The sequence below is a fragment of the Diprion similis genome, chromosome 3, assembly GCF_021155765.1.
Source record: "Diprion similis isolate iyDipSimi1 chromosome 3, iyDipSimi1.1, whole genome shotgun sequence".
Classification (NCBI taxonomy): domain Eukaryota; kingdom Metazoa; phylum Arthropoda; class Insecta; order Hymenoptera; family Diprionidae; genus Diprion; species Diprion similis.
This window is the reverse complement of record NC_060107.1, coordinates 14482330-14510121: the sequence shown is the minus strand read 5'-3', so window position 1 is coordinate 14510121 and position 27792 is coordinate 14482330. Positions and strand designations below refer to the sequence as shown.

Genomic DNA, 27792 nt, shown 5'->3' with positions numbered 1-27792 from the left:
CTATTCGAGAACCCCCCCCCCCCCCCCCCCCCTCCCCAAGAACTTGAAATAAGGTAAAATCCTCATACCAGGATATTCTATTTTATTTATGAATCAAATTCCATCAGTTGAATTTAGTGGAACACTTTTTCAAAACTGTCTCCATTCAAACATTTCATGTCAAACTGCGAGGACCAAGTTTTCAATTTGTCCGAAAAAGGTCGGCTCCGCTTTGAAGAGAGAGCTACATATTGAGTCAGGGACGGACGCGCATGCGCACTGACTTTGTTTCTATCAACTCTGCCATCGTCGAGCTAACAATAAGAGAGCAAGTCAACAATTTCTGACGTGGTGCGCACGGAATACCTCCAAAACGATAATGTCTGAGTTGGGGACAATTCATGGGACAAAAGTCATACAAAATTAATATTAATGTTAAAAAAAATGTTATTAAATCTGGAATGATTTCGAAAAAATTGTGAAAACTAATTTTTAGTTGAAAATTGGAAGATGTGATAATACAAAACTTCTATATTATCATGACTTCTCAAAATATTTGCGCGAACTTTCCATAAAATATGCATTATTCACGAACTAGGAAACGTAAATCTAGTTTCGAGTAAATTATATTTCATGATTTTGATTAGTCTACAGTCGACCTGCGGTAATCCGAGAAATGTTCTGCAAGGCGATGTTGGATTATCAAATAATATTCGTCCAACTATAGAGAGCTGCCATCGACCCCTTGTAGTCCGGAACTTTTTGAAAAGACGTGTGTATATGTTTGTAATCAGAAAAATGATAAAAATTGTGAGATAAGATCGATACTACACGTATGTAACATACATAATTGGCATGTCGGATTACAGAGGGCGCCGGATTATACAGGGGCTAGATTACCGAGGTTCTACTGTATTAGCTTGCATTTTTTTTATTAGGTTTTATAATCTGCTACATCTATTATACGACGTGCCAGCGACGTTTATCAACACCTACGCCCAACCCTACACAAGTCCGGGAAATTTCTAAAGGACGGTTACCTTTTTTGAGCAGCCTACAAGGCATCTCTTTCACTGATTTCAGTGATCTCTTTCCAACCAGTACAGTATATGGAGATTTCGACGATGGCTAATTGTAAGTTAAAGGCGGCCTTGGGAACCGTACTGCCTATTCCAGCATTCAACTCACGCAAAGATTAAGTAATTCACTAACGTACAGGGCGTTTCAGTAAAATACCGATAGCAACAGTGATAAAAGCTCCGAATCTGTTCTTGTTTATTCCCATAGATATATTTTTTAAACATAATTTTTGCATTGTTAAATCATGAAGAATCATGAGATGGATAAACAAAAATTAATCAACACATAGTCTTTATGTAAGTCTTAATTGACTGTGTAAAATAGATAAATTATAATTCAATGCTGTTTTTTAATGAAGATACCATATCATTTTCAGTACATACTTTGATATGATATAGACATACGCAGAATACTTTCAGACCTTCAAAAACCTTACACATTAACGGTAAACCAAAATATGACAGTAATTTCACAAATATCTAGAAACGGTGACACTTTTGAAACCCGGTGTTTACCTACTCATCCTCAGTCAGAAGTACCTGTCTTGTAAGTTACGAATGTGTACATAACATACTATGATGTGTAAAATTAGGCTAATTGTATAGAACAGCGTATAACTATATTTATACGTATTAAACAGCAGAGGAGAGATGACCGCCCACAACAATGTAGGTCGATATGAGAATTCCATCGAGCCCACGTGAATGCCCACCAAATAATATGCAACGACGTGATAATAACAATAACAGTGAGTTCCAAAATCGTTGGATACTTGAATCGCTCGTTTTTATTTGTCAATAGCGTGTAGTTACACTTACAGTTTTTATCTCAGTGGAATGGAGCTAATGAAATGGGTTGGAAGTAGATGAAACAAATGTCCAATCAACGTCTTGGTATTATTAATTTTTTCTTTTTCGAGTTCCACAAAGATACGACACTGTGGGTGTTTTTCTTAATGTAAGCACAGCTGCCTGCTTCTCGCTTATATCGTACCACCATCGTTGGCCATGAAGCGGCCGGGGGCCCAACACTAAACGAACTTTCGCATTGGTGCAGAAGAAGAAAATGCTAGGAAACGATTCATTCGTACCTGTGCGACGAGGCTTAAAGCCGTATATAACTACCTGAATCACCAACACAAACAGCACGTCGAGTTACTCGGTATACTTTGTATTGTGGCAGTCAGTAAAGTCCGAGGCTCCGAGCGATCGGCATCAATATGCGGACACTGTCGTCATCATCCGTCGCGTAAAAACTAGTATTTATACTAATGTGGTGTGACTTCTGACCGGAGGACCAAAAATGGCGTTTTCTTTTGCCGCTTATTTGTTGTTTTAGTTCGAGCCCTTGTAAATATCTCTTACCGCGGTCTAACGACGCGTTGAATTTAGTTATTGAGTGCGGCAGTGTCGTGATAATTATACGCAAGGTGATTATGGTCAAGTTTCACGATGCATCATGCATATTCATCCGTATTATGCGTAGATACAGCGTATCGAATTAATCTTCCGCCTTAAGTCATTTCTATATTGAGTTTATTGTGTACATACTATTATCACCGCCAACCTGCCGATGCCCATTTGTGTGTATCCGTGTAACCGACGTGTTCGTCGAAACACACATGAAAAATGTACACCTGGTATGGAGATGAGGAGCGGAATGACAAGACCGAGTACTATAAACGGTCTGATACACTCAATCGGAATGCCGGGATTCGATATTACAAAAATTAAGCATCGTAGCTTACTGAAAAAATTCGACCTAAAAATTTTGATATTTCGAAACTTACTTATTTATATTTACTTATTCGATTGTGCTATGGGCAATAACAGCGCTGCTAATTAATTTCTATTATTATCAATTGCAGTTCTCTTTCGGTAATAATAGTGTGTAATAGGAAAAATTACAAAAGCCCGCAAATTTTTTTCCGAACAATGCTAGATGAATGAGTTGGTGTATTTGCGACTTATTTTGGTGCACTGAATACGATGTATGAATACGTAAAAGCTAGTTTTAACACGCAAATTTTGAATTTTTCACGTCAGACAAGATATAAATAATTTTTTTTCATCAATGTTTCATCCAAGGTAGTTCCAATCTGTCGTAGGTATTTTCATTCAACTCAAATAACAGAAAGTGTTATGCTTTGACATAAGAAACCAAAATTTTTAACCCCCAGTATTATTGCAATAGATATGCATGCTATTGTAAGAATATGGTAAAGTATATCACTTAAGCTGTGACTTGAGTTGAACAAAAATGTGAAAAATATTAAATTTTTGGCTTGAAATACATTTTTGTGGATAGTTACAGATGTGATAGAATTTAAAAAAAATATCATTTCATTCTATAGGTCATAATACATGACATAAAATTTTTTCATCGCTCCTTAAAGTGTAATTTTTGACAAAAATTTATTCATTGATTAATTTATTTCGTATCAACGACTAGCCCAATGACTACAATACAATAAACTATAGTAATCAGTGTATTTAGTTGCCACTAAAGAATCAAAATTAGGAACATAATGCCTTAAATTCTTAGATTCTAACATAGTAAAGATTTGGGTTGTAAATATCAAGCCGTCAGCATGTTTGTTACAAATATCCGCGAGTCGTACTGATGGTAAAACAAGCAACGAAGCGGTATCCGTTGTAGGAAGAAAAAAGGATCGATCATTATATCTCGAACATGTATTTGGAACGTGTAAAGTTGTTGAGGAGAAGTTTGCAAACGAAAATTACATCGTATTTTGAGAAATTCCTGGATATTGCTATATTGGCAAATTTTAAAAGCCACATAAGAAACGTATTGTTGTATAAGCAGGTATACCAGTAAAAAGCAGTTTACTATTGTAGTGTTGTATAACTGATAAAACTATCTGAGAACTTGATCATTTCTTCGAATGGAAAAGTAGAAACTCGCTTCGTTTATTTTTATAAGTTATTTCACACGTCAAAGATGTAGAATTTTGCATAAATGAATGTACTTTAAGATGTCCTTGCATGTGTTGTTGCTATAGAAAATATGCATTCAACGATGGAGCATCTTCGACCGGAACAACTGGTAGGTCTGGTAGCTCGTTCAGCAGAAGGAACAGCAGCCAAAGGGATGGCAATCAAAGGCCACGAGGATTTGTGGGTTGAAATACAGGCAAACACCTTTAGAAATTGGGTTAACGAACACCTCCGGCATCATCCGGCGACTACTGACAGCCAGGGAGAAGTTGTTGACCTGGCTGAAGACTTCAGGGACGGGACGCGCCTCTGTGCTTTAGTCGAAATCCTGACCAACAGACGCCTTCCCCGCTGGAACTCACGTCCAGCGAATCAGCACCATCATCTAGAAAACGTTTCCACTGCTTTGCAGGCCATAGAAGCTGATGGCGTCAAACTCGTCAACATCGGTAATCAGGTTTTGATCTAGCCAACCGTGCTCACATCTTTGTTTATGGTCATGACCATTGTTCATTGTTGATTCGTATGACTTTGTACTCTGCATGACGATGTAGCGATGAATGTCATCTTTTCAATGATTTCCCTGATTGAACTTAACGACAACATTTTGTGTGTATTCTACTGAATTCTTGTTTGTGCTTTAGGCAACGTCGATATTGTCAATGGAAATTTAAAGCTGATTCTGGGTCTGATATGGTCGCTTATCGTCAGGTACCAAATAGGAAAGTCCAAGTTCCCTCCTAGGAAACTTATGCTGGCTTGGCTCAAGGTTCGTATACATTACATGCCTACATATTCTGAGTGTAATAATAATGTCATAATCAATTATAAAATATTCGTATCAACATTGAAAATGATTTGTTGAATCGATCGTTCAAGGTTCAAAGACTCGAGTCCAACAATGTTTAATGTTTTACACGCAGAAATGCCTCTTCCAATATTTTCGAAATCTTTTGTACAGCTCATGATCTTTTTAGGCAGTACTACCAGAATGTAGAGTTAACAACTTTACCACTGACTGGAATTCAGGAGTCTATCTCAGTGCGTTGTTGGACTACTGCAAGCCGGGACTATTTCCTCACTGGCGACAACTTGATCCCAATGACAAGTAAGTCAATTTTTATAAAAACTCATTATTATCAGCCCACATTGAATATGTTTGATAATTGTTATTAATTTCAACTACTTGTCTTAACTCTCGACGCAGTGCACCATATTTTTTTTAATTTTAACTAGTGTCTACAACTGCCGAAAAGCGATGGAGATATCGAAACGTGAATTCGGTATTCCAATGGTTTTGGAGCCGGAATATCTCGCTTCTCCATATTTGGACGAACTCTCAGGAATGACGTATTTGTCGTATTTCATGAAGGAAGGTTCTCCGGGATTTCATGCCACCCTGAGATGGGTTAATTCTCAGCTACCACATGCTCCTGTCAAGAACTTCACCGTAAGAAATTCATTGAACATGGTTTTATCTTTTGACATGCATCAATTTGTGAAAGCTCACTCATCAATCACTTTCTATAGACCGACTGGAACGACGGTCGAGCGCTTTGCAGTATCGTTAGGAATTTAGGTGGTCCCGTACCAACTTATGATAGACTTGATACCGATCCAAAGTCTTGGGAGCACAATTTACAGCAAGGTAAAGTCTTGATTTTGTTCAATTCTCAAAATTCAAAGGAACATACTGTAATTATTATTACTATTTTGACACAGGCATCGATGGTGGTAAAAAAATAGGTGTGGAGCCCATATTGAAGGCTAAGGACATGATGGATCAGAATGTCGAACATTTAGGCGTAATGGCATACGCCGCCTACTTCCAATGGGTAAAACCACGTCCCCAAGCAAGCGAGCAAATTGCTGTTCACGTCGATAGCACCTCTGCCAGAGTGCAACAGCCCGTGAGTTAAGAAAATGTGATTGCAGTATGAACACAATGTGAAGATTTTTCAATTTCAAAATATACGTTACAGGCACATTTTAGATTAGAGTTGCTTTCAAAGGAAGTTAACCTGCGCGATGTTCGGGGTGAAATAATCAGTCCCAGTGGAAGGTTGGAATGCAGACTCACATGGAACAATGGTCATGGAAAAGGGACCTTCATTCCAACTGAAGTCGGAATGCACAAGGTATAAGAATGTGGAAGAGAGTGTTTGAACTTGAATCCATGGTTTAAACACACTGAATATTCTTGATTACTAATCCACATATGTTGTGATTAAACTAATTCCTTCCGATCAGTTGATGGTCTACAACGACGGAGAGTTGGTCAACGGATGTCCATATTACTTCAGAGTGTTGCCTCCCTTGACCAAAATCAAGTCCCCAGGGATGGACCCTTGTGCAATTGGCTCAATAGTAGAAGTTCTGGTGAACAGTTATGGTGAGTTTGTTCTGCTCGGTGGCAAATATTGATAATTCATTCCCCGGGTGTTCTATCATTCAACATTCACAATTGTTCGACGTTTTAAGGTACTAGTCATGATGGCATTGACGTAACTGCTTGGTCTCCAACTGGCCGAGCGCTGCCTTGTCCAGTGAAGGAAAACGACGGCGTTCATACGGCAACGTTTCAGCCAGATGAGACTGGAGAATGGAGTATTGCCATTACTCACAAGGGTAATCACATCCAAGGCGGACCATTCACATGCTTCGTTTTTGATCCAAACGGTGTCAAGGTATGAGGGCCTTAGCTAACGATAAGTAAATAAGATGACTTTGGATTATTACACATATGGCCTCTTCATAATTGGAACACAACTTTAATTTCAGCTACTCGACATGGAGGGCGCGATGCCAGGTCAGCAATTCTCGTTTATCGTCGATGCGCAGGGAACAGGGGGGCTCGGTGACGTCATAATCGACGTGGTTCACGACAAGCAATCAGTTGCATACAGGCTTGAAGAGATCAAGCCGATGCAATATAGGGTGACTTTCACTCCACGAGACGCTGGTAAGTACCGGATTTACGTGTACTTCAACGGCACCGATGTCAGAGGGTCGCCGTTTTGTCTGCGAGTTGGAACGCAGAGAGGATCGAGACGCTCAAACGACTCGACGTCGAGTCTGGAGAAGACGAAGATATCCTCACTAGAGAGAAGGATGAACGGAATTGGCATCAATAATGAACGATCAAGTCCTGTGCAAAAGAATTACTCCCCGAGCCCAACACAAGGCTTTGGCACATTGTTTGGGAAAAATGATTCCAGTAATGCTGCATCTTCGACGTACAAGAGTTCGTCAAATTTCACGAAGGAAAGCAGCAGTTCGATGTATCACACAAACAGCGCCGCAAATCAGAGCCCAAATTCAACCCTGCGAAATTTGCATAGCCCGTCTTTGCTGAAAGAAGTGAAAGAGGCTTACTCAACAAATTCAATCAATCGATCCCGGTCACCCAATTTCAATTTGACGGTGAATCGGAACTCCCAGAGTCCCAAAGAGTCGAAAGACGTGTTCTCCTTTGGTTCTTTAAATCGATCTCGATCCCCGAAGCCAGCTAGTCGAAATACTACGGCACGGAATTTGCACAGCCCCTCGGTTATCAAAGAGTCCAAGGAGATCTATCAGTCCACTTCTCTCAACCGGTCGGTGTCGCCTAATGTCAGTCCCATGACCTTCAGAAATGCAACCCAAAGCCCCGGTAATCGGAGCTTGAGTCCGAGGAACGACAGAGAAATTTATGGCAACCGGAGAGAATCTGTGGACAACGGTGTTGTAGATACGACGAGTAATGTTCGAGGTGAGACTTGATTGGCTATAGCTTCAAGTTTGAAAACCTATCGTTTTGGCATTTTTTTTGTTTAGTTTCATCAATGGTGGGTGGAACATCTCGACGTGACTCGTGGGATGCGATAGCCAAAACAAAATCGTTACTTTCGTACGGTAGCCTTGAGTCTTTGGCCAACTTGGCAAACAATTCATCAGCGAATGAGCACACAGTGACCAGTTCGAGGTTCACGAGCAACAACAGCACCAACAATTATAGAACTAAGAATAATTACAGTACCACAAATGTATCACAAAGCCCGAAGCATTCTGTGAACCACCGCATCACTCAGCAGCAAAACATACAAACATCCGAGTACAACTCATCACTCAAATACAATGGTGGTTCGAATGGAAGCCAGCAAACACATGGGATTCTCAAAAATAGAGATTACAATGGTTACCAAGGCACCGACACCACCGATGCAACTCACGAACGTCTTGTGGGAAAGAGTGGCTCCGCCTTCAGACCGACTAGGAAAGACAAATTGGTCACTGGTGATGCCCTCAGTATTTTGCCGGTTCACAGGCCGACCTCTTTCGCTCTGGACTCGAGCATCGATGCTAGTAAAGCAACAGTTCGCGTCATCGGTAAGAATTGATTGTTCGCGGTTTTTTGAATCGTTATGATTTCTCATTGACTTCGGCTCAATTTCTTGTTTCATCCCACAGATCCACACGGCAAAGAGTTGCCGGTACAGAAGTCAGTGCTTCGTGGACAAATTTTCACAATCATTGCCGAGGAAGTGGGTGAACACATCATAGAGGTGCTTGTAAACGGACACCATCTCAATGGTTCTCCCTTTAGGTACCTGAATTCGAACTTAGATATTTATTATACACATTAAAAATCATTCTTCTGTTTTTGAGGTAACTAAATGTTCGTTTTCATTTAGGTCTCAAGCATACAATGCAAGAGCCATTCAAGTTGGAAATATTCCGAACGGAGTTGTAGATCAGCCAGTTGAGTTCGAAAGTAAGTTTAAAATTTTCGGTGAATATTTACATTGTTATAATTCATCGCTTTAAGCTTCCATGATTTAAATTTTTACGGATCGCGCAAGCTCACGATCAAATCGAACACAGCTTTCAATGTTTGTTCGACAACAACTTGTAATTGGTTGATTTTTTATTTTAGTAAATGGAGCTACAGCTGGTTCTGGAAATCTGGAAATACTTGTGAACGGTGGCCATGTTACCAGCTTTGTGAGAGCGCTTGGCAATCAAAGGTTCTTAGCTTCGTTTGTGCCCCACGAATCTGTTACACACTTGGTAGAAATGACGTTCAACGGTGAAACAGTACCTGGTGAGTGAATGAAAAAAAAACTTTCTATATTTTAATTTATTTGTCACCGTAAAATTACGAATCTTGTCTGTTAAAAATCGAAAGTATATAACAGATCGAAAAACAGATCGAAAAACGGATAGCAAAAATTGGTAACAAATTTTCAATACGCACGATCAACATGGTCTAATTATCGATTCTCAACAATTTCAAACGCCACTGTTGCGATAGTAAAGAGTTGCTATAACGACCGTTGTCCATTAATCGACAACTCCGTTTAAAAATCACAACAATGAGCGATCGCGTAAACATAAGTCGATGTAAAACTCTAAATATTTTGTGATTAACGTTTGCAAATATCAGTGAAATTGATAGAACGAAATTACTAAGTGCTCCTGAATTTCGATAATGTGCCACAGAAATTGTGCAGAAGGTAATAAAGTTGATTTGAAAAAGTGTTAGCGATCGGCAAGATCGTTGTTCTTCATCATTATTAACATCTCGTCAACTGCAACGCTCAGTCCAGAAGCTTTTCTGAAATTAGACTACGAATGTCGAACTAACAGCTGCAACAGGAACCGCCGATAATAAGTACAGACCATTCTGGCTGACTAAATTATAATCAATTATACAGCCTTGCTCAATTTCTTTGAGAGACCGTTCAATGAATGAATTAGGGTATATCCGACGTACTTTGGCGCGCTCAATACGATGGTGTTGCCCGTTTGTTTTCATCACGTCAAGATCTCGAGATATTTGGATCGAAAATTGCATTTTTTGACTCGTATTATCCCCTAAATCAATTCATAAAGTACGATGAAAAAGATTTATGTTATATGTTATGATCTATGGAATGACTTACGATTGTTAAAAGAATTTTATCCCGCCTGCAAATATCCATGAAAAAAATATGTTTTAGCCGCAAATTTTATGTTTTTCACGTTCGTCAAGATCTCCGTATTTTTCTCTATTTTAAACGTTTCATCCAAGGTAATTTAAATTAAAATTTTTTTCACCGTACTTTGCGGAACGGTTTCGGAAATAATACGAGTCAAAAAGTGCAATTTTCGTCTAGAATGGTATTTTTTTTTTTTTGTTGAAATATCTCGAAATCCCGACGGGACAGAAAAAAACGGGTAACGCTATCGTCTTCGGCGCACCAAAACATCTCGGAAATACACTCCCTCGATCATTTAGCAGTTTCGCGAAAGATTATTTGTAGAGCTATACATTACTTGGCGACAGGTTAACATATTTGTTTAAATAAAACGTTTGCTCAAAAAATAAATGTAAAAAGAAAGGATCTGAGACAGAATGCGCTCGATTTTACACGATGGCATAACAGATTTTTATAACCGGTGTCCAACAAGTCAGCGATCCCAGTGATCCCCAATCTGACCGTCCAATGTCCGTAAAAAACTGCGGTCAGAGGGGTAGTCATCTACTCATTTTTTTTACTTGTCGACGACAAGTACGTATGTATGTACAAGCTCGCACCTACGTTTCCGTCGAGATGCGCTTGCAGCTCATTGACCTCTGATTTCACGCGCACGCGCAATTGCGTGCTACTGACCTACTCCCAACGAACAAAATCAACCGGCGGACGCCCTAAGTTATTTGTTGTACGTGAGGGGTTATTGATACATCCGGTACGAGACCTCAAAAACCAAGGCGGTTTTTTTCTCGACCTAAAAATCGTTTCCCAATATTCGACGTTCTATAAATCCAATGCGTTTCATCTCTCTGATCATTCGAATTTGAGTGATCAATTCTAGGAATAACAAATTAGGTCAAATATAGAGATTGTTTTCTTTGTTATGAGATTACCTATTTTGTCATAAAGAGTTATAATAAATTTGTGTCTGGTGTTAAAAATTCTTCACAGGGTCATTCGGTATATTCATTACTTCGCGAGTAAATAATTATTCCATTGTACGAAAATGAAAGGAAAAAACCTGTAATTCAAGAAAGAATATTTCAAATTGTCCTAAACACCTGTAACGTGACTCAGTTAGTTTAACATATTTATCATAATTGCTATTGATGTTTTACACAATTTTCCTCCACATAACGTGGATAGGTGTGGCTTTGCGTTCATCTGCGTATGTAACTTGATAAAGCCGCGAAGAGTGAAGACGTATTTGGTTACGAGTGATGCTAGCTGCGCCTACATCACCTGCCCACGGTTAGTGGTTGCGTACGACAGATTTGAATCCTGGTTTAGCGACTGTGCATTACCTACCAGTAGCCGCTGCTAAGTGTCGCGCACACTGATTGGTTGGCGCGTGTGCGCGTGCGCCGTCGTCGCAGGACACTAAAAAGCCGTCTCGGGGGTTTCATCTGCACTGCAGTCGGGCCATTTAATTGCGTAATGCATTTTCCTATTCGTGACCCCCCCCCCCCTTCGCCGCTCGTTCCGGTGTATTTTTATGTCTATTTTATGTGATGCCTGTCGAGATCTACTTCACCGGAAACGTTACGCTATGTTTGAATATTTGAACATTCCAGTTGTCTATGCGATATAACTATAAATGGGAGCCGATATCGATTCGGATCGATTGAAATTTTTTTTTAAGTAGAAACTAAAGCAGAAAACTGGCATGGGTTACATGTGAATTAATATTTACGCAATGTTTGATTAGGTGATAATTTCTTGTGTTAGTTATTTGCAATTCAACATGTCTTATTGCTAGTCAAATTGGTAATCGAAGTACACTCAATATATTAGTCGAATGATTTCGAATTCAAGTTTTTATTGCAAAACAGAGTATAAATAGTAAAAGGAGAAAAAAATGATCAAAACAGCTAGTCTACGTTATGAACAGTTTTCCGGCCAACACATTGAACCGGTTTCTTTTTTTATAATATGATTCCGCATAAAATATTTATGCAGTACGAAATAAAATAAGTTTTCATTCATTCGTGCATGTGTGATCTTACATCGCATTACATGGGAGTACACATGTAGATTAAATCAATAGCGGTGGAAATAGCGTTTCATCCGCCCGTGCTAATATTTTGGATTAATTAATTCAGCGGTAGGTCAACTTGAGATTTTCACCGATCAAATGGCGTCCCAGCTAATTTTTTATTTGAACAGCCATGGAGTACAGAGAGCTTCAATTTTTGCATTTAAGTGTGTCATCCATACAGTTCAGTCGGAAAACTTCTCGAAATAGAAGAATTTGTCTTATTGTTAATCGAAGATGGAAATACTGATCAAGTGCAAGAACTTAATAAAAACCGTGCTGCTTCGGTATGTGTGTCATGTGTCTCGATACTTTCAACAGTGTCAAGTCAGTTTGTAGAAAGGAGCCGTATGTGGCTTGATACTAGCTGAGTCAATACTCGTACGAGTCTGAAAGGACTCTCTAAGTACGTACGTCCGCATTTCAATGCCACGTGACTGCAGCGTTTCACAGTGACCATCGCGGTTAGAAACTCTAATCGCGCCATTGTACTCTAACACCAAGACAGTTGATCGTCAGTGCAGCTGCAGTGACCGAAGAACACGGATTTTGATTGCAAAAACAAAGCACATTAGTAATATTACAGCATTTTGTAACAATCGTCCATAACAATTGACAGTTCAAACGTTCGAATATTTGAATGGTAGAACATTCGTATTTTGAATGCCACTTGAATGTTACCTTATCTACGTAGATTAAAAATGAAGAATATTATCTTTCACCACATATGCTCGGCTTGTTTATCATTCGGCATTCAAGTCACCGTAAAGCAGTGACTTCGACGATTTAGGAATTGCGACGGCATTGTCTAGCTAATGGATTTAAATGCTAGTTGCCTACATTCAATGACAATGAATATCCTCTTTTTTATCCGTGAGCGCCTCACCTTATTTGTACCTTAAGTTGCTAGCTGAGTGGGAAGAAAAGTATCGAAAATTGCCCGCCATGAAACAGAATCTATTACTTTCTTAAAAAATTATCGTTACCCTACAGTCCTGTGGGACGCTGATAATTTTGAATATTTAACTGCGTACGAGGGAACCTCCGTCCCTTTGTAACGGTAAAAGATTTTCCAAGAATGTTCTCGAAATGAATTTTCCTACCGGCACTCGGAAGCTTTTGATACGTACGTCAGTGACCGTTATGCGAGGGAATGCCGCGATCAACCAGGGAGCGCCTTAACACTATACGTTCTGTAAGGTCGTTGCAATGCCCACGTGACGCTACGGCTTGATCAATATACCCTCCTCATATAGATCGACTGGACTGTAGATCTGATCTACGGTATGTATACAACTACCTCCGATTCTTGAATGCGACAGTCAATTGTTCCACCGTTATAGAACGCGCCTTGCGTAATTATTATAATTACGCTGGAGCCAAGGTTATGATTGTATGCAGGTACGTATACACTTGCGACGATACCTGCATTCGATTTTTAAACAGTGCTTACTCCACCCGGTCTGAAGCCTCTGAAGTCGGCGCTGCTGGAGTCGAGCGCAACACGCGTAAGAAGTTGTTGGAATTCGAAACTCGGCCGCGCCGGTGCGTTCAGGAAAGAATCAACGACTTCTGTACCCGCCGGAGAAAGTTTAAATCGAGAGAAGAGAGCCATTTTCATAAAAATTGTTCACCTACCACGAACACGACTACACGAATACCGGCAGACCTTTACCCTAAATGATAACCTCAAGCTTGAATTTGACCCGTTTTATCATAATCGGTTGAAAATATGTAATTATATGCATGTACGCTGAGTGAAAGTTGAAAAAAAATTTAGTAAAGTAAAGGAGACTTCTATTACACCTAATGATTCTCGAACGAACAATTGATATGCCAATAATCGTGATCTGTTCCTAAAGTGTGTAGCTAGAAGTCGAAGCTTGTTTCGTGTTACTTCGTGAATTGAAAATCCTTAGTTTTCCGAATCTTTCGTAGTTTTGGCACCGCCGATATTGTGCCGTCCCTGGTGCAAGACGATCGAGGCAGACGGAGGCTACGCACGACTCGGCAGCGTTTGGTTCGGTTGAGTCCGCCCGAGAATCGTGATCTGCTGACGTTTCCACATCGATACGCGTCTCATTCGTTGCTGAATTATATTAACTAATCGGTTCAATCAGTGATAACTTTTTCAATATTGTTTTCCGTAGTTTTTTTTGTCATTTTTTTCATCTTCATTTAGGGTATCTTTCGTTTTTTCGTCGATAGTCTGCGAGTGTTTTAATATTTCAATCATGTTAAGTGACCTGAATTTCATCAATGGATCTAAACGTATGATCAGCACCGTAACCGAGTTTGTCACATTATGCTAGGCGTAATAGCAAAAATATATTTATTGTTCTGCTTTACCATTAGGAATTAATTTATAGAGCGCGTTTCATGGTATTTGAGTTTTGTTCTTTATAGTTGTATTTTTAGGATTTCCTATAGTGTTTTCAGGATAACTGGCGTCACCGTACAATAAGGTAGGCGTTTCAACTTCAAACGCTCTATAGCTTGCACGTATTCCTTGGCGTTTTTGAATGTTAAATGATAATAACAACGGAAACAATGAGAACGACAGTCATTGCAGGAGACAATTTTTAATAACAACTATTTGACTCGAAACCTCAAAACATCTTCTCGCAACGATAAATAATTTATCATTTGAATTATATACACAATAATAGGTAAACAAATAATGTTTATTAGCATATCAGCAACCCCAATTGGATTACACAGCCTATTTTTATTCAAACTTTTAGATTATTTTGGTGAATAATTTATATACTTTTCTTAGTTGGAGAGGAGAATTAAAAAAGGCTGTAAGTTCCATTTTTTTTTCTCTAGAAAGTATGTATGTGCAAATGTCAATGTTTTCCAAACAAATTTTTGTTCTCCGTTTAAAATTCTACTACAGCCTTGTTTTATTTCTCCACTCCAATTATTGATTAGAACCATGTTGACCCAGATAATTCGATACTTGTTTAATTTAGAAACTTATCGTCCGTTTATCGATCTGTCGGAGAATGAGAATCGTTTTGTTTTTGACGATTGTGATGAATAAATCTTTAAGCAGTACTTTCTAGAATAAATTAATAATGAATTTTTCACAGTTATGATCTTCAAATCATTCAAACCAAATTTATATTGTACAGATTAAATACGTAACATAACCTCAGTTATAAGGATTAGTATTTAATAAATTTTTTAAACTTTTTCGTAGCTTAAAGAATTTTTTTATGTCAATTCCATATCATCCTATATTTCATGTAATATGCCTGTCATAATGATATTTAAAAATTTAAATAATACAAATTTGACCATGGATAAGAATTCTACTTCGTTTGTTAGACAGTGATTTCCGTTAAATTTGAATTTGAATTTAAATGTGGACAACTCAAATTTCACATGTTTGAATCTGACTCCATAGATCTTTGAAACCTCAATTCAACTAAATAAAACGATAACATTACAGTAAAGAATCATTGGGTAATCTATTAGCGAAAAATTTCCTCATTTTTTTTTTTTTACAAATATAATAAGAGCGATAGCTTTTTTCCAACTAATGTTATTGAAAGTATTCAAGTCAGATATTGAACAGATGTTCAATTGGGATTTCAAGAATATACTTACAGAACATTGCGACATAATCCTTATTAGTCTGCGATTAAATCTTCAACCGAAAATCGATAAATTTGACTTTTCATGTAAATGTTTACCATTAATTTCTATTTTATCGTATATTTCAGGTTCGCCGTGGCGTGTAGGCATCATGTCAGGTCCCAAAATGTCAGTTGTTGGCGATTCGGTGAGATTGGTCCCAGCCGGTTCCCCTGCTCTGTTCGAGTTATCCGCCCTTGGTTTCACAAGCAATGAAATTGATGTGCAAATTCTTAGTGAGTAACAGTGACCTGGATCTATCACATTAATATGATTTGAATAAAATCAGGAACTGTTGAACGTCTGGTAACTCATTACATGCGATAAGTTATGAAGCCTTCACGTATTAAAGTGAAAAAATTTCAGCTCCGACAAAAAGACACATTGCTGCACATATAGACGAGGAACCGGGCCGTCCAGGGGAATTCAGGGTCGAGTTTACACCAACCGAAGTTGGAAGCCATCTGGTAGAGGTGAGCATCGCGGGTCAAAAGCTACCGGCTGGACCTCTCGTCGCCAAAGTCTACAACAGCAGCTTAATCCAAGTTACTGATGTCCCAAGTGCTGTCGTTGGACACGCCTGCCAATTTCGAGGTAAGTACGATTAGTTGTTATGTATATGAAAATCCAGCTCATTGAAAGCCTTTGATACAAGCCTTCCATATCTACTTGTTTTCGATTAAAACTAAACCAAGCCTACAAACTTTGAAAAGAATAACTTTTAACTTTCTCATCGATGCAATCTTTGCAGTTGACGCCAGTGCCGCTGGCGAGGGACAGTTAGAGATTTCAATAAACGAAGGGGAAGTTCCGAACCATGTTCAGGTCGTCGGAGGAGGACGTTGCCTTGTATCATTTACACCTGACGTAGCGAAACCACATTATATCGACATTAAATTCAACGGCGAAACCGTTGCTGGGTGCCCATTTGTTTGCAATGTTTCTGATACTAGTAGAGTCACTCTGAGTCTTGGACACTTGGAACTGATTGCCGTCGATCAACCGGCCTCTTTTCACATGGCCGTTGACGGAAGTGGAAGTGCTGAGCTTGCGGTCTCTGTCAGAGGTGCGCATTCATCCTTTATCGATAACTAATCAACTCTCGCTCTCTTTTTTGTTTTAATTTTTAACACGTCAATTTCAATTTACTTTTCCTTTAGGGCCGCTCACTGAGCTACCAGTCAAAGTGACGGGCAATATGCACAGTGGTTTCACTGCTGAATTCACACCCCGAGACGTCGGTGTTCACTCAATTAGTGTGGAATATAACGGTCATCCAGTGAACGGAACTCCATTTTTGGCTAAAGCATTCAATGCTGACAAAGTATTAGTCGGCCCAGTAGCCAGAGGGAGCGTTGGTCAACCTACGCATTTTACAGGTACGTTGACGTTTTACCTTCAGGTACAGAAAAATTACTTCACCATGGAGCAAAGTAGAAGAAACAGTTTGCCAATAATTCCTTGGAGCTCGACGTCTTACGTTGTACATTTTTTATGTATTAGAACCAGACTTTGAGTAATTTACTGAATGTACTAAATTGAATTTCGATGTGTGTTTTCTTTCATATGAATTCAACAGTCGATGCTAGTCAGGCCGGTGAAGGAAATCTCGAAATAACAATATCGGCACGTGGTCACAATATCCCGACTCAGGTAACTCCGCAGGGAAATGCTAGATTTTCGGTTAGCTTTGTGCCTTTCGAGGCAAGCGAACATGTTATCAGCATTGCCTTTAACAAGAAGACAGTACCAGGATGTCCAATATTAACCAGAGTCGGTGGTGACAGTAATGTGACCGTTAGTGGGCAGGCGTTGAGCAGTGCAGGCTTAGGACGGCAGAGCTATCTTACCGTCAGTAACGTTGCCGGTAGCTTGGAAGACCTTGAAGTTAATGTTGAAGGTAAGTTTATTCGAATAATTGTCATTTAAAAAGAATTTGGACGATATTTATTATTTTTCATGAATGCTGGTCATATTCACTGAATATTTTTCATTAGCAGAACTCTGATGCGTAATTCAGGTACATCTGTAAGGATTCTCGAAAATTATCATTCCCCTACAATAACTAGTTTATACTTCTACTTTGTGTGTGTCTTAAATTAGATCTCAGTTGTGTCAGATAATTGATTTTCACGATTTCGAGATGATCTAAACTGATACTCATGACTTATTACAACCCGCACTAACGTCAATCGGTTGGGACGTCTACTTGACATTTGTGATTATGGTAGAAGGGAAAACTGTTTCATACTTGATGTATATATGGTAATAACGACTTATTGTGATAAAATGGAGATTTAATAACTTGTAAAATATGTTGTTGTGACATGTCAATTGGAAGAAGGTAGGGAATGAACTTGTGAGATGGTGTTAAATGCACATTAATTATGGATGAAAATTAATTTTCAAAAGGTGATTACTGAAATATGTTATATATATATATACACACATATTCACAGGAATGCCTCCCCCATATATGTTCTGTGTCTTTTTGTCTGTTTTGTCACCGGTGGCTTGAGCAGTTCTCTCTCTGTTGCAGGTCGGCCAGCTTTCAGACTACGACATTACTAGACTTCTCAAAACAAAACTCATTTAGCTTTAACTCTAGTATATGGATTTTAATCAATCAATCAATCAAATGGTGAAGGCTACCTAACTCCAGTCTCCCGAAGACCCCGTGTAAGATGCTCTAATCATTGCTTGCATCCCATGTACTGCTTCTGTTGTCTAATATCTATACTCCAATCTTCTATTTATTGTTCTACTAACAGAAACTATCCTGTGGAATTTTTAACATACCCATTTTGTGCTACGTTTTTGTATTTACCTATACTCACTGCAGTGTCTGTTTATCTCACATTCAGCGGTACCCGTTGTTAAAACGATTTTCCAGTTTATATTCACATTTTTTTCAAGATATTTTCAAACAATCAAATTCATGGAAACCCATCAAAGACTAAAATTTTAGAAAAATTTATATGATTTTAATGAAAGTCTATTCGAAAATCGGTACAAGTGGAAACTTGGTGAGACTTTTGAGGAATATGCGCAATCCAAGTAAAATTGTATTGAAGATTTGAATTTTTTTTCAAAGTCCGTCCACTCGTATGAAACCCATTTCGAAATTTTGAGATTTCCATTTGCAGTTTGGCTCTGCTGCGCATCACTGCTGTATATGTATTAAAAACGACGAGGAATATTTTGATTTTTGTTTGAAAAAGTACCAGCAATTTTTAACGGTTTTTCGGGATCACGACAATTTTTCTTGCAGAGGTAGAAACGTAGCAGCCATTGAAAAAAATAATAACATTACGCATATATCATAACTTTGCCTGCTGAGCTGCTCACCGTGCTTATCATAGTTTAAGACATACAATTTATAACAAATAAGAAAGACGTCATCGCGTAGGAGCATGTAGTGGTTATCTAATGACCCATTCCCCGTGCCCTCGTAATCCACCCTAGTTGGCTGACTAAATTGGATAAAACGACTAACCGGCGGACTTGATAGGGCCCAACGGACAGGCCGTTCCGGCTCAGGTCACTGACAACAAAGACACAACCTGCAGCGTGGCTTTCACCCCAAGAGTTGTCGGAGAGCACAGAATATCGGTGAGCCATCGCAATGTGCCCGTTGTCGGCAGCCCGTTCAGCTGCAAAGTCTACGACGTTGCTGCCATCAAAGTGAAGGATGCTAAACGAGGAGTGATTGGTCAACCTGCGACGTTTTTAGGTAAAATTCCATCAGGGACAAAGACTTTCACCTTCAATCGGAAATTCAGTCAGTAGTTTGAATACATTCTTCGAATCAAGTCTCCAATTCGAATTTTCTGCAGTTGAAACAAGCCAAGCTGGACCTGGAAATCTTGAAGTCACTGTCAATGGCGGGAGAGTTCCAACATCTGCACAGGCCCAGGGTCCACACACGTACGCTATATCTTTTACACCTCGTGAACCGATTGTTCACACTATCGATCTGAGATTCAATGGCGAAGATGTTCCTGGAAGTCCGTTTAGTTGTCAGGTGGGCGATTATATAAAAATTTCAGTGACCCACACGGTACTTAACATTGCCGATATATTTCAATAATTTGAATGTGTATTAAGATTTCAAATATCTCAGATACATGAGGCAATGCTTCTGCAGTGTTCTAGAAAGCCTTAGCAACGTTTTGCTGTCCGATGTTTTGCATATATTTACAACTACCAACATTTTCACGACATCCCGAAATGTTCCTACAATATTTCCCCAACATGACAACTGTGTTTGGAATATACGAATATTATTGAACCATGATTGCGACTTTCTTGTAATATGTTGCAACATTTCTAATAGTTCTTGCAATATGACTGCAACATTGCAACGGAATTAGCAATATGAAAATATTATAGCAATGTTTCTGAAATGCTCCCGAAACATTGGAATTGTATTTGCAGTATAGAAATATTGCAGCAATGTTTTTATGATATGTGAAGTTCAATGTGAACAGATCGTACAATTTCCAGTACTTGCCGTACTATTATTAAATGTTTGAATTTACAGCTCTATGTATATGAGTACTAAGATTCATGTTTATTTTTGTGTTGTTAAGCAGGTCAGCGACACAGCAAAAGTTTTAATCACCGAAGGTTTGGAGAAGGTCTCCGTGAATCGGGTGGCGATATTTACTATTGAAGCGGACACTTCTCTGGGAACTCCGACTGTGGAAGTTCTATCGCCAACAAGAGACAGTTTGCCAGTACAAATCAAACCTATTAGAACCGGCTCTTATAATGCCAGTTTTACTCCAACTGATGTCGGTTAGTCAAGCGTCAGTCGTTTAACAGTTTCGGAATAGTTACTAATACCATGTTGTGAATGAGAAATGATAATGATACTATTGTGATCACTTCAAAATATGCATACAAGGACATGATTTCAGGGGATCACAGTGTCGAGGTAAAGTTGAGCGGTTCACACATCGAGGGCAGTCCATTCCTCGTCAAAGCTTACAACGCGGATAAGGTCAAAGTGACCGATATAAACAACGGAGTTGTAGGAAAGCCCGTATTTTTCAGCAGTCAGTGTTAATTTTCACACCTAGAATAATATTCGCAATCTTAAACCATGAGTTATTAACATGTTTAATAATTTACAGTTAACGCTAGTCAAGCAGGCGCTGGTAATCTAGAAATAATAGTAGCGGTCAACGGTAAAAACGTACCGAATTACGTCCAGAGTGAAGGAAATGCTAAATTCAGGGTCAACTTCAAGCCCCAAGAAGCCGCTGTACATAGCTTGAGCGTACGATTCAACGGCGAGCCTGTTCCTGGTAAGCAACAGAATTTATTTATCACTAGAGTTAATACATTAGCTTTTCTAAGTAGCAGAAAAATTGTATTAGTTGCGACAAGATTGGTTTACATGTAAAACTCTAATATAATTACTTCACCTTGACTGTGTTCGTAGGATCACCCTTCAACTGCAAGGTGGTTGGTGCAGGTCAGGCAGTTATCACAGGCCACAATCTAAAAATGGCAGCTATAAAGCAAGTGACATCATTCACGGTTGATCCTCAAACGCCGTCAATGAATTGCGATGTGATAGTAACTCCACCGTCCGGAATAGCCTTGCCAATCACTATTGAACCAGTCGATGAAAAGTATAACATAAGTTTCACTCCGACCGAAGTGGGAAGGCACAACATCGGGATACTCATTGATGGTGAACACATAAAAGGATCGCCATTTGCTTGCAATATTTATGATGTCACAAAGGTGCGATTTACACGTGTTCATTCGTCCATTCAATTCATGACATGAAATCAAGATCCCAGAAGCTTTGAGTACTATCGCTTTACCTGATCCTAGGTTCACATTTCGGGACTCACTGAGGCACTTTTAGGCCAAGCAACGACTTTCACAGTCGATGCAGCTGAGGCTGGCGAAGGAACTCTGGAGCTCGTAGTCAGCACGGAGAACAACACTGTAAAGGCCGAGGTAGTTGCTTGTGCTCGAGGGCTTTACGACGTTACTTTTGTGCCTCAAACGACAAGCACTCATTACGTCAATATCAGTTTCAACGATGATAACGTGCCAGGTACATATGACCTCTGATAATCGAATTGTGAAGAAATCATCTAGTGGCAGTAAATCTGCTGTCCTAAACTTGGATTCAATTACAAAAGTAGTTTTCTTTATGGAAAATTTTACTCTACACCCGCTCAATAGGACGAAATGAAAGTCTGCGGGCTGCAAAATGTTTTCTGTGCCTCATTTTTGGTAATACACACCTAGAACGATTGTCCGACTATCTACTTAGACCCTATATTGTATAGCCACGTTCATCTTAATGATCGCAATTGTTGATTACTGATTAATTCGGATTGACATAATGCAAAAATTCGTCATATAAATCAATGTTCTCGTATTTTTCGTCGTACAGGAAGTCCGTTTAAGTGTCCGGTAGTTGGAGGAGGTCTAGAAGGCCCATCTGTGATCAGAGTAGGCAATACAGCTTACATGGATTTAGATATGCCTGGACTGGAGGGACCGATATCAGCTGAAGTCACTGGTATTAGCATTATTCTATTTTGGAATATAATGTTAAAAAAATTTGAAGTTATTCCATTTTATACAACATACACGATACACACAAAGAGTAGGATTCAAATATCGAACGTCAAATGTTTTAGGCCCAGATGGTCTTATCATTCCATCGACTTTGACAAAACTTTCGTTAACACTATACCGGGTGGAAGTTAGGACACGCTTAGTGGGAATGTATAACGTGACATTCAGCGATGGCCACAAAGTAATCAGCACACAAAGTCTGCAGGCGTTTGATCCCAGTAAGGTTACTATCAAGGAAATTTCTGACACGGTCTGCCATCGTCCTGGCACGATAATTGGTTTGTATAGATCTGTGGCGTAAATTATTTTCGGCAAAGCAATATTGTCTGACCTATTTCACTATATGCATATACATACGTTTTGCAGTTGTGGCATCTAAGGAAGCTGGACCAGGTAAACTATCGGTAAATGTTCGGGCAGGTGGAGCAGATGTGGACAGTTTGATACGGGAAGGAAACAACGGGCACTACGAGGTCGTTTTTCACCCGACTCGTGCGGCGCCACATAGAGTTCATATCAAATATAACGATATGCATATTCAAGGTGAAAAGTCTTGCAAATTAAAGTTGAAACGAAAGGAAGTACGGAATATGGAATTACTTTTTTTTTAAGTATATCATTATTCGTGTTTATTTTCGTACTCACCAGAAAGTGATGAATCATTATTATTCGCTTCAGTTGACAATGAAGCAAGAAAGACATTTAACTGAGTGGAATATTTTTCATTTATAGGAAGTCCGTTGGAAGTTGCAGTTCGAGGACCAACTGGTGGGCGTGAAGTGACTGCAACTGGACTGGGTTTATATCAGTCCTCGGTTGGGAAAGTTACATTTTTCACCATAGAAACTCTCGGCCATGCTGGTAAAGAGTTTGATGTGGTTATAAGCGGTCCTCAAGGGAACGCGGTTCCTGTTCGTTGTTATCAGCATCGAGACGGAAATTTGCTCGCCGAATTCACAACTAATTCCGTTGGTAAGCATAACGTTGCTAAGTTAGGTATAACGTAGTTTTGCCAAATTCAAAATATTTTGATTACGATCAGACATAATGAGAACCTTTATGAATGGCATCAAATGACATGCAATGGAGAGAGAAAGTCTGAACAGAATACTTTTTATAAGTAAATCTATATTTCAGGAATGTACAAAATCGATGTACTCCAAGGTGCCAAGCCGGTGCTTGGCTCGCCATTTTTTTGCCAAGCGTTTGATACTTCTAAGGTGAAACTTCAAGATCTAGGACCATCAGTTGTCTCCGTTCATGACCGCATTGCATTCAAATGTAAGTAGACGACGATGCAGTGGTCTTGTATTTACTCGATGGATATCGAATCGCTTGTTTGATTTCGATCAGTTGACTTGATTTCAAATTGACTCAAAGATTTCACATTTACCCAGGCTAGGGCGAGATGATGAAACAAAATTTTTTTTCTTGGTAACATAACACAAATACCTACACTATATCATTAAAGGTTTATAATTTATGATCACAGTGTTGAGAGCGGATGCTGGAATGGCAGAGTTGGACGTGAGTGCCACCAGTCCACTGGGAGAGGAACTTCCACTGCAAGTTACGACTCTCAATGATGGAACTGAAGTTATCGAATTAACGCCGAGCATTCCTGGGAACTATATGGTCAATATAAATTATGGTAAGAAATATTATTACGTTGTTCAATAGATGAACTAAGTGATTGCGTTTGCTTGAGTCCCATTAATACCGATTTCATTGCAATATCGCACGCTTTAGGAGGTTCGCCAATCCCTGAAAGCCCGATAGTTTATACCGTTGAAGCAGCGGGTCAAGCACGGGCTAAGGGAGAAGGACTAATCAGTGGTCACGTTGGAAAACCTGCCCATTTTATTGTCACTGGTACAAGAAGTCCACCAGCAGTTCAGGTAATCATTGTGAATGTTTACACAATAGTTGGCCATTGTTTTATGACATTCTGAAACGTATGTCTACAAACTTTGTCTGCAATCGATCACACCTCAAATGCAAAATTTGACTAATCTTTTACTGTATTTGTGAATCTTCTTTCATGATCGTTAATCGGTAATGCAGGTTGATGGCCCAGATAGCGTTTCAAAAGCAATGGTTGAAGCTGGGGCTAATCCTGGAACTTGGAATGTTTCATACGTGCCAACCGAGGTCGGTGTATTCGATATCAGAGTCGTTTGTTCCGGTCAGCAGCTTCCCGGATCGCCGTGGCATCCAAAAATCATTGACACAAGAAATTTGCGTATTATTGGTAAGTTTCTTTGAGTTTCGTTTGATCTAGAGTAACAATCCGTCACGATTGTGTACTTACGGTAACTATTTGCAGCAAGAAGATATAATATTTGTAATATTTTTGAAAGAGTTCAGAGTATTTTGTTTTAATAACGGTCAGCACTGTGTAATTCAAATTGACAAACAAATTTCAGGCGGATGGGCAGCTGTTTGCGATGACGCAGGTCGACTGAAAGTTTATCCGTTGAGCAAAATCAGTTTCGATACAGCAGAAGCTGGGCCAGGAGAACTTAGTGGAACAATAGGCGATTATCCTTTGAACTTTGAAATGACTTCTAGTAATAGACTGAAGCTTGTTGCTCCTCAGATTGCTGGCGGAGAGCACCAAATGGAAATACTATTCAACGGAGTGCCTTTTCCAGGTGCTCCGAAACTTGCTGTAACACCCGAAGTTGAGGTAATCTTTGAAGTACATTGTGAATGCTTTGATTGAAAACCCTTCAATGAAGTCTAGTGTGGGGATAATTTACAAAAAGAGAACACATGTGGAATACACATTAATATTGTATGACTGATTTCAGCCACCAGTCTCTGATACAAGTAGAGTAATTTTAACGGGGCGAGGATTAGCGGCAGCGAAATGTGGGGAGGAAGCTAGTTTTACAATAGATGGATCGCAAGCGGGCAATGGGACGCCAAAAGTTCAATTACTGTCACCAACGAATGAGATTGCCGTCATGCTTCAGCATTTGGGCAAGTATACCTTCGATTTTTCATAAATAGTAATTTCATGATTATCCAAACTATATGGAACGAAAGTTATTGAAGATCCCGAGCAGTCTGTCTGAAATTTGATGATACAGTTTTGTAAGAATCCTCTGAACCCACTTGAATTCTTCGTTCTCTTGAATCATCACGCATCAGCTGACAATGAATTTATCAAATCTCAGGTGACAGTGTCTACCGGGCAAGCTACATTCCTCTTACATCAGAATCACTGTTACTAACGGTACTATGGAATGGCAGACAAGTGAAGGGGTGTCCCTTGCAGGTGAATGTTGCCAGTGCTGCCGATGCTGCTCGCGTGATATGCTCCGGCGATGGATTAAAGCAGGGAACAGTTGGCCAAGAGATAAGAAGTTTTATCGATACGCGGAGGGCGGGACCAGGTAAATTTCACCGTCGAATGCTTCTGCTTTCCTTACAGCAGTCGGTCTTCACTGGCACACTTTACAGTTGGAAATATTCCACCTCCAATTGGAATCCTTTATAAACTGAATCTTCGATTTTCGATTCGACTTCAGCCTTTTTCGAAAAACCTTTTATTATTCAAAACCATCGATATTTAGCCTCGTAAATTTCTATTCAGGTGAGTTGACGGCGAATTGCGTGGGGCCTCACAAGGTTGCATACTGCGAGTTGTACGATCATGGAGACGCAACGTTCACGCTGAATGTCAAGCCTCAAGAATCAGGCCGACACATCCTCACCATAAAATATGCGGGGGAACACGTACCCGGCTCGCCATTTACTCTGCGAGTTTCCGGTGCTCCTGACGCATCTAAGGTAATGCTAACTTCGAAATAGAATTATTTGCGGCAGAGGTGCTTGCAAATTGCGGTGTTGGAGAGTTACAACTTACAAGTCTGATGATTCCACCCCCTTGCTAAATATTTAATGCTCCTATTGTTGATATTTTTCATTCCTTGTAACTATCAAGGTTCGTGTCTATGGACCGGGAATCGAACACGGTGTCTTAGCAACATTCCAGTCTCGTTTCATTTGCGACACTCGTGGCGCAGGCGCTGGCCAATTGACGGTCAGAGTGCGAGGACCGAAGGGAGCCTTTCGGGTTGAAATGCAGCGTGAGAATCAAAAAGATCGCACCATTTTGTGCCGGTATGATCCCACTGAACCCGGCGAATATAGAGTCGAAGTACGATGGGCGGGCGTACTTGTTCCCGGCTCACCGTTTCCAGTGAGGATTGTTGACACACAAGACGAACTGCTGCTCCTTGCGCAGGTACAACTACGACAAGATTAATAACAATATTTGCATCAAGAAAGAATATAGATCTGACTCGTATTTTCAGTGTTTAAAATAATTGATTGGCATCGTACGATCAATAGAAACATTAGTGGTTTTTCTTCATAGACTAAAGCATTTAAAAATGAATACAATTTTTATTTAGAGTTTTTAGGTACCGATGGAAATGATTGGTGTATAATTGATGTGCAAATATTTTTTTTTAACTTTCAGAGTACAGATACTTATTCAAGCAGCCATCAGACTATCACCTCGTGGCGTGGATCACAGGCTATTCTATAGACTAACTATCTATAACGTTGTTATTATTATAAGTACTACCATTATTATTATTTAAACTAATAATATATTTTATTATAGTAATATTATTTTAACTTATATAAATGTTTTCGATGAAATCAACACCAACCCTCTTGATTTGTGCAAAAAGTATTAACCCTTTGAGAAATGCTGCTTGAATTGAAATTCTAGTGCGAAAAATTCCTGAAACATTTCACCGTTTTAACTAAGTTTTAATGAAATGAAGGACGATTTTGGAGAAGTAAGACCCTCGACGACCGCTTAAGTGTGTTACCGCGTATTTTGTGTGAATTTGAAAAGGAACTATAGAGCTGTTTTTGAGATATCGTGCCCATCGGTTTCGAAAGCAGTGTTTCGAGAAAAACGCGCTTAAAGTTTCGAGGATGTTTCATGAGAGGTCGACTTCGGGCGCGGCGAGTGATTTACCTTGTGATCTTGAACGCTCGAGCATACATAATTCGATGTAGAAATTTTCGCTCTATACGATGGTCAAGTCATTTTTCATCTATTAACAACGGTTTTTAAGGAATATGCAAAAAACGTCAAGTTTAGCTGTTTTCTCAAAACCCCGACTATGTAGCTCAAAACAGACTTCAGTTCTGAGTTCCGAGGGTCGAAAACCCCTATAAACCAAAATGCAACCACGAGCCGAATGTTTCAAATTCAGGCCTGTTTTGACTGGACTATTGGGCCAAGCTCATCGAGCTTCCGGGCGGAATTGGTGGAATTTACGCAATTAAACCGTGCGGTGGATGGATATGAAGATGCGTGATACTCCGACCACGTGCGCTTTCAATTTTGTGCGTTTAATCTTGGGTGCCAGTTACTTTAAGCAATAATAATGAAAGAACAAAGCGGAAATACGAAATGCAGAGAGAAACACTGTTCTTCTCAGGGCGCTGGGAATAAACC

General features: G+C 39.5%; 1 protein-coding gene across 1 annotated transcript; it reads left to right on the top strand.

The window, feature by feature from the left end:
• Positions 1-2277: 2277 nt before the first annotated feature.
• Positions 2278-26982, top strand: LOC124404873 (filamin-A). Its single transcript, XM_046879339.1, has 41 exons — positions 2278-2488; positions 4082-4465; positions 4661-4785; positions 4994-5124; positions 5253-5466; positions 5547-5664; positions 5739-5926; positions 5999-6154; positions 6267-6408; positions 6498-6703; positions 6798-7767; positions 7833-8384; positions 8466-8601; positions 8690-8769; positions 8932-9099; positions 15779-15925; positions 16056-16283; positions 16441-16755; positions 16850-17068; positions 17269-17589; positions 19201-19422; positions 19526-19713; positions 20285-20489; positions 20612-20749; positions 20828-21001; positions 21139-21446; positions 21540-21768; positions 22114-22242; positions 22364-22579; positions 22668-22844; positions 23034-23273; positions 23439-23582; positions 23794-23952; positions 24051-24199; positions 24366-24552; positions 24728-24990; positions 25115-25286; positions 25484-25702; positions 25903-26099; positions 26254-26556; positions 26794-26982. The coding sequence occupies exons 2-41, from the start codon at positions 4087-4089 to the stop codon at positions 26860-26862; spliced, it is 8883 nt and encodes a 2960-aa protein (XP_046735295.1). The 5' UTR covers positions 2278-2488; positions 4082-4086; the 3' UTR covers positions 26863-26982.
• The last annotated feature ends 810 nt before the right edge of the window (positions 26983-27792 follow it).

What these genes read in the sequence shown, in the direction of transcription:
- LOC124404873 (XM_046879339.1), top strand. Translation starts at nt 4,087, where the DNA reads ATGCATTCAACGATGGAGCATCTTCGACCGGAACAACTGGTAGGTCTG. An exon ending in CAACGGTGAAACAGTACCTG is followed by an intron (nt 9,100 to 15,778) that starts GTGAGTGAATGA and finishes CGTATATTTCAG; the next exon opens with GTTCGCCGTGGCGTGTAGGC. An exon ending in TTTTACTCCAACTGATGTCG is followed by an intron (nt 20,490 to 20,611) that starts GTTAGTCAAGCG and finishes ACATGATTTCAG; the next exon opens with GGGATCACAGTGTCGAGGTA.